At 36.8% G+C, this 8,010-nt stretch overlaps 1 protein-coding gene across 1 annotated transcript; it reads right to left on the reverse strand.

The window, feature by feature from the left end:
• Window positions 1–1,009: 1,009 nt before the first annotated feature.
• LOC108378963 (methylcrotonoyl-CoA carboxylase subunit alpha, mitochondrial-like) lies at window positions 1,010–4,610 on the reverse strand. The gene is given in 10 exon segments (XM_017635273.1): window positions 1,010–1,330; window positions 1,416–1,590; window positions 1,651–1,838; window positions 2,593–2,745; window positions 2,748–2,880; window positions 2,939–3,090; window positions 3,093–3,139; window positions 3,210–3,514; window positions 3,579–4,350; window positions 4,467–4,610. Coding segments are annotated over 10 exon segments (2,091 nt in total). The 5' UTR covers window positions 4,505–4,610; the 3' UTR covers window positions 1,010–1,202.
• Between the last annotated feature and the right edge of the window lie 3,400 nt (window positions 4,611–8,010).

Here is an 8,010-nt window from a genome sequence, read left to right on the forward strand (position 1 = left end):
CTCTTCTTCTCAATTTTACGCTCTATTTTGCTTTTACGCTCTCTCTGCAATGTCTTACTGGAGAAGTTACTATACATACCTATTTAATGTTAAATATTTAATTTTTTTTATAAAATTCTAGCACATTATATAACAAACACCAAATAAATCCACATTTTAAACTTTGTACAAAACTTATGAAAATTCAAAAACTTTTATAGCCCCTTAAATTCTATGTAGTTTAAAGACGTTAGAAAATCACGCTGAAAAAACTTTTCAAGAACGCCCTACTTCAGAATTTGATTGAAAAACGCCTTATTTCAGAACTTTATTGAAAAACACCCTCTCTCAGAATTCGGTTCAAAAACGCCCTATATCAAACGAAAATACATTGAAAATAAGCTGAGATAGGGCGTTTTCGAACTGGCTGCCGAGATACTAGGTCGATCTTCCACTCAGCCATCGATATAGTGTGATCGAAAATTTTTTTATTGGAACAAAATGCCTAGTACCATCGCAAAATAAAAATTTAAAAACAACGCGGTTTTCGAGCGTCTTTAAATTGGCATTTTAACCAAATTCTTAACGGGCTATAGAACCGAATAAAGTTTGTAATGAAAATTGGTCAAGTTGGTTGAATTTTTGTACCAAGTTAGAAATGTGGATTTATGTACATATATGGCTCTTAGCTATAATTGATGGAAATGTTCAATATACGTAAGCGCGGTTAAGAGCCGAATTAGAACTTATTGGCGTAAATAAGACATTTCCCTCAATTATAGGAGGTTAGAAGTAAAAGATACTGATGCTTTGCCTTGATGCAGTGCACGGTGTCCAAAACAAGCGCAGTTTACGTAATCTAAATTTTAACTTTCTCTGCAAAACTGATAATGTGCTATACTTTTATAAAAAAAAGGCCATTAGAAAAAAGCCTTTTATGAATGTTGCTCGGACAAGCATTCGCTCCTTATTTTTTTTCAACAATTACGTTTCTCAATGCTCAATACTGAACCATCACCGTTTTTAATATCTTTTATTATATATTTTGCATGCTATTTTATTTAAACAAGCTTGGTTTTTCCAATCAATTTATTTAACAACTAATAAATGCACATGTTTCAAAATTCAGACCATCTACAATATAAAAAAAAAATATGTACATATGTATATATATAAATGCAATATCCTCTGGTACAATCGTCACTGGTTTGTTTGAAATATATTTACTTAGCTGCCTCATCTTCAAATACGATAACCGCTGCGCCTTTGGCAATATTTTCTCCTTCCTTACCGCCAATCGATTTGATAGTGGCATCCTGTGGTGCTTTCAGAATATGCTCCATTTTCATTGCTGTGAAAAGTTTATACAAGAAAACATTTACATACATATGTATATTTAAGTATAACTATTTTGTTTATATATGGAGCATAAATACCTATCAGCAAAGCTAAGCTATCGCCTTTTTGCACCTTATCGCCAGGCTTTACCAACACTTTCTCTAAGACACCTGGCATTGGGGCTACAATTTTATTGCCACCAACACCGCCATGTTCATCGGAGAGTGCATTCAAGAATTTCGGCTGTACCAATTCGAAACTTACTTTGCCATTCTAAAGTAAATAAAAATGCTGCACAATTATCCTATTCACATTTCAATAATGTTTACTTACATCCAAAAAAATTGCAACTTCTGTGCCATCGATGTTAGCGTTGAATGTTGAAATGCTATTGTCAATATTTGCCCTGATTTTTAACCGATCGCCATCCCATACCCGCTCTGATTTCACACTTTTCCATGGTCCATCATCGATTTGTATTTGTAAGGCGGATTCGTCAAAACGAACTTTTGTGTTATAAACTGGTTTTTTTTTAAATAAAAATAATTACAATGAGTTACATACATATGTCATATAGATTGTCCTCTGGATAGCGACACAACCCTAAAATAAAACCCCCCTTACTATCGGACTGTGGCATCCCTGAAGATAATTTAGGTAGGCCTTCTTAAGTGAAGCCATTCTAAAAGGAAGGGCTAAAAAACTGCTTCTCTGCATGCCTCTTAGGAGGGATTTTCTTATTTACAATTTTAGCGAATGCAAAAGTTCATATTATTTAGCAATGCAATGGAATTTTAATACGTATTTTAATATTCAATAAACCAAATTTGGTATTAACATTAAGTAAATATATTAAAGAAGTATAATTTTTATGAAATAGAAAGCAGCTTTAGGAAAACTCCTCCAAAAGGCCTTCTGAATTTCGTCCTACCATAGCCCTTCTGCAAGCACTACTAAGGTAGCGAAGGCAGAATCCCTTCAGTTTAAGCCACGCCATACAAAAGGGAAAGGAACGCAAACTGGAAGGCCTCTTGTCTCTCAGAAAGACCTTTTGGAAGAGCTTTTAACTCCTGAAATTATCTACTGGGATATGTCTCTAATCCTTGTCTAATTCAGTCATAAAGATTTACTAGGGTTAAAACAACGCTTAGAAACATGTGCCACTGTTCAGTAGTAGTAGAGTTGTCTCGTTACTGCAGAGGACCATCGATATGTACACAGAAACATATGTGCACATTTACACCACAAATTCGAATGACAACATTCTTCTCATACCTTTATCGTTTGCTTTCAAATTGTAACTCCTTATCAGCGAAAAATTCAAACGCGTATTTTTTGACGCCTTAAAGGGATCATTTTTGTCCGCATTACTGTCAAAAACTTGCATTTCATTTAGAACTAGAGCCACAACTGCTTTACATAGTTGTCATCTTTGATTTCGGTGGGAGGAAAGAGTGTATCGAAGTGTTGGTCAATGAAACCCGTATGTACGTTGCCTTTCTGAAATTCTGTATGTGCAGCCAAATCGATAAGAAAATTGATATTGGTTTCCAGACCGGTGATCTGTAAGCAATTAGTAAAATTAACAAATGGCCAATTATTTTTATAAGGATCCACGTACATGATATTCGCGCAGTCGTGCAATTAAGCTATTCAATGCTTGCGTGCGATTCTCGCCCCAAACAACTAATTTCGCGATCATTGGATCGTAATGTACGGACACTTCGTCCCCCTCGCGTACTCCTGTTTCGACGCGCACAAACTCGTTCGGTTGGGTGTCGCTAGGTAACGCAGTGGGCCAGCACCAGGCAGAAATCCACCGCTGCATTGAGATTTATGGATAAAAGAAAGCATTTTCAAAAAATGTAATCCTAAGCTTTTACTAAACTTACCGTGGGTTTTCTGCGTAAATACGGGCCTCAAATGCATGCCCTTTGCGACCGATTTCCTCTTGCGTCAGCGGTAAACGCTCACCCGCTGCAATGCGAATTTGCCATTCGACCAAATCAGTGCCAGTGATCATTTCCGATATTGGATGCTCCACCTGTAAACGCGTATTCATTTCCATAAAGTGGAATGAGAGATCTTCCTTGTCCATGATGAACTCTACAGTACCAGCACCAACGTAACCCACTGCCTTGGCTGCGCGTACTGCAGCTTCGCCCAATTCGCGACGCAGTTGCTCCGACAGACCAGGCTGTGAGGGAAACATAATGTATGTTAGAGATCATAGTGTATATACAGTATCGCAAAATACTTACCGCCGGCGCTTCTTCAATGATCTTTTGGTGACGCCGCTGCACAGAGCAATCTCGCTCCCACAAGTACACCGCGTCGCCATATTGATCGGCAAACACTTGAACCTCTACGTGTCGTGGCGAGCGCACATAACGCTCCAATAGCACTGAACTGTCGCCAAATGACTTCTGCGATTCATTTCGCGCCGAATTAAGCGCTGTTAAAAAGTCTTCCCTTTTGTCTGCGACACGCATACCCTTTCCACCGCCACCGCGTACTGCCTTGATCATTAATGGAAACCCAATTTCTTCTGCTTCGGTCTGCAACCGCTCATCAGACTGATCATCGCCATGATAACCATTTATGATTGGTACGCCTGCGGCGGCCATAATCGCTTTGCTTGTACTTTTAATGCCCATATCCCGTATTGCCGTGCTGGGTGGTCCCATGAAAATAATATTCTCATGTTGACACAGCTCAGCGAATTCTACAGATTCGGAGAGAAACCCATAACCGGGGTGTATCGCTTGGCAGGCAGCTTTCTTAGCGATTTCAATAATGTGTTGGCCGCGCAAATAGGAAGCCGCCGACGCTGCCTCGCCGACTCGATATGCCTCATCGGCGAAAGACGCGTGTAGTGAGTGCTCATCTGGATCAGAGTATACAGCAACCGTACGCACACCCAACCGGCGCGCAGTGCGTATTACACGGCATGCGATCTCACCACGATTGGCGATCAGAATTTTGTTAATCGGCCGTACTTGTACATTGTGTGACGCCTTTGTACTGTAACCTCTGGAAGAGAGGATATGAAAATTGTTTACTCCCAAAAAGCACATGTTTATATACATAATCGGCGTGTAGGATACGAAGGTGTTTACTTAATTTATGGTAGCTGTATACTTCATTACCTGAACGAATAAACAATCCGCAGCAAATGAGTATACATTTTCCCACTTAAATACAGTAATCTTAAGAATAAAGGCTATGAAGCGATGAATAAACTAAAATAAACCAAAAACAATTGCACTTTGTATTCTGTAAACACGCGATAACTATGGAAATGTTCTTATCAGTATTTGACAGATGCATCAGCTGTTTGATTGGAGCGTTTGTCCGTTGATCGTGTTGCGTCGCTAAAGGTGCGAACACAAACACGTCGAACATAGTTACGTTTTCGTAGGCACTAGTCAGTAAAGAGAATAATTTTACTGGATTTTTAGAGGCTGGCGTTTTCGTACGCCAAAACTTGCAAGAAACCATAATACAAACATTAAATGTCGATATCTCAGATACTGAGGTCAATGTAGTAAATCCGACAGTGAATTCCACAAAGAAATTGAAGGATATGTTGTCCTGTTTTGTTTTCCATCTGAAATAATTATAAAAAAATTATTATGTTATACCTGGACAATATTGCTGAACCAAGTTGCTACCTGTCGCCCAACTTCCTTTGGAGGTAAACCTATTTCGATATTTGGCTGCGGTCAATAGAACTCCGTGTGGCTTTTTAGACGCCGTAAATATGTCTATCAACGCTGCAACTTTGGCACTGTAAATTGCAGAAAAAATTTCATCAATTCATAAACTGAATTTTACCTCATGAATATTCCATTTTTTTTGCACGGTGAAGCGCAAGTAGAGATGCCTTGGCTTAGTTGGGCGTTGCTGATGGACTGCATATTGTATCTAGTACTTAATACCAACCCGCACGAAGTCATTGAGGCAAGGCTCTGTTATGCATACTTGGCATTGCTTGACAGTTGTCACATAAGGAATCTGTTAAATTCAACATTGCTCCAGCAAAATCGCTGGTGTAAATGGTGATTTAAAAAACGCTTGCCTCAAAGTAGAAAGCAAGTCAACTTTTGCATGCGATTATCGCCTGTCAAAAATCGCCTCATGTAAAGGCAGCATAAGCGGCTACCGAACGCACAGCATACATACGTAGAAGTCTGTTGGTTTTTGATTTCTACGTAAAAATGTATAGCAGTGTATGCACTGTCCAGTATGCATAACAGAGCTTTATTTCTTACTGGCTTTTGCATAGCGAACATAACTATTTTTACCTGTAACTATTTGCCAAAAAAAAAAAAAAACAGCGGATAACATGATGCTGGGTGCGATTCGCACTAATAAAAAAAGTGTTTATGAGGCTCTTATTGTTGAAATTGACAAAATAAACCAATTTAAATATACATATACTTAGATATTCTTTTAAAAAATGTTTTTTTTTTGGAAATTGCTGTTGGTGCTCAACTGCGCGGTCGGCGTTTGCCCGCCCCCACTGAAAAACCTAAGACGCTGAGCCCAAATTTGCGCATCGCATTAAAGGCTAAAAAAGCAATACCAATTTACCTTTAATTTACAATAATTCGCTTATAAGTTATTGGCAAATATACCATTGCGATTTTATGCGTATACTGCAGAAGGGTCATTTAACGCAGAACTACACTGTTGGGTGGTTCACAAGTTGTCGTACGTGTCGTATTGTCGTATGTTGTAAAGTTTTTAACGGCTAAATAAATGTTTAGAGGACTTGACATCACCACCAACTATTTTTTAACGGTGTGAAATTTCATAATAAAACTTTTATGTTAGCTTGCGAATTTTTTTAAATATAGTTAGGGTTCAATCGATACAAGTAAATACTCGATATTTTTCATTTGATACCAAGTATTTTTTTACTCGATACCTTTTTGTTCGGTATCGAGTAAGTATCGAAAAAAAGTACTTGGTATCGAAAGAGGAGTTTCTACTACTTTTATCATTGCAACGGCAACTCAACAAGTGACGTCCGTTATTGGAGTTTTCGCGAAAAGTGCGGTCATGTAGTAGAGAGAGTAGAAATCGCTTGTCTGGAAAGCAATTTAGAAAAGTGGTTGTTTCTTGGCAGTGTGCCCCAAAAGCTATTTTTTTATATTTTGTGAATAATATACTTATATGAAGTCATATATGTAATTATAACTAATATTGTTCCTCAGCAATGTACCAAAAGAAACAATAAATTTTTTTTTTCATAAATAGTTTGTAAATGATGCAGTGTGATGTATACTTATGGAGGTGACCTTATGGATAAGTGTCGGATTTTTATTTTTATTTTCAAATTAATTTTAGCTACTTTTTTATAAAAAATATAGTTCATTCTATGACAAAAACCATGTAAATCCAAGTTTAAAATTTTGTACAAAAATGAAAAGAAAATCAAAGTTTCACCAAAATTAAACACTTTTTATTCAGAATAAAAAGTGTGGAATTTTGATGAAAACGTACTAGCGCAAAAGAGAAGGCACAAGTTGTCCCTTCTTATTATTTACGTTCTTTGATGAAACTTTGTTGATTTGCTTTTAGATTTTGTACAAAGTTTTAAACTTGGATGAACAAGGTTTTTGTTATGGAATGAACTATATTATTTATAAGAAAAAGTGAATAAAACTAATTTGAAAATAATAACCAAATAAAAATCTGAAACTTATCCATATTGGGTGTATGGGTCTCATAGGACTGAAAAAATTATAACCAATACTGTTCCTTGGTAATGTGCCACAAATATTAATTAATAATTATTTAGTATTCTTACTAAATAACTTAAATATATACGTTTTCTATACCTGCAACTTTATTGGATTTTTATTTAATTTTGACATACAGTGTTTTAAACCATGATAAGGCGTAATCATACGACCTTTTACAACAAAAAAGGGAAGTATCGCTCGAAAGAGAAGATGAAAACAATTCAAGTAAGTACTCGCTACTTTGCCGATACTGAGTAGGTATCGATACTTTTAGTCTTTTGAGTAAAAGTACTCATTAGAGTGATACCCTAGTGGTATCGATTGAACCCTAAATATAGTTTTAGCCGTTTAAAGTTTATGACATACAATGGTACGACAGTATATACCGTGATCCTATGTATGCAAATAAGCAATTCTTAATACGTGATTAGCTGTATGCCTATATATATAATTGGAATGATTCAGTAAAATAAAGCCAAAGAAAATACTACTCACGGGCTTTATTTCCTTTTATAAATCAAGCGGGCGTTATTCCTTTCCTTTGGGAAATAAAGCCCGTCGCTATTATTGCTCTTTCGCAAAGGAAATAAAGTCCGTGGGTTTTATTGCCTTTTATTGGTAAGCGCTATTTCCCCTTCGAAATGGAAATAACGGCCATGAGCTTTATTTCTCTTTTTTTTTTATTTCCGCGGGCTTTTATGCACTACACCGTTTGTTACTATAAAGCTTAGTATCCAGCTCTTAAGGAAATGGCCAAGAAAAAAATTGCATTCCGAAAACAAAGCGCGACAGTCTACTACCGTTTTAGTGAATGTATTGTGTACGTGAGTGCCGTTTTTTGTGTAAATATCAGTGTTGCCAACTTCTGGGTTTCAAAAAGCACCAAAACTTGGGGAAAAAAGCGTTTTACCGTACTAAAAGCACTAATTTTTTTATATCA

This window comes from Rhagoletis zephyria, unplaced genomic scaffold (genome assembly GCF_001687245.7).
Source record: "Rhagoletis zephyria isolate East Lansing unplaced genomic scaffold, Rhagoletis_zephyria_1.1 Rzeph_scaffold_15325, whole genome shotgun sequence".
NCBI lineage: Eukaryota > Metazoa > Arthropoda > Insecta > Diptera > Tephritidae > Rhagoletis > Rhagoletis zephyria.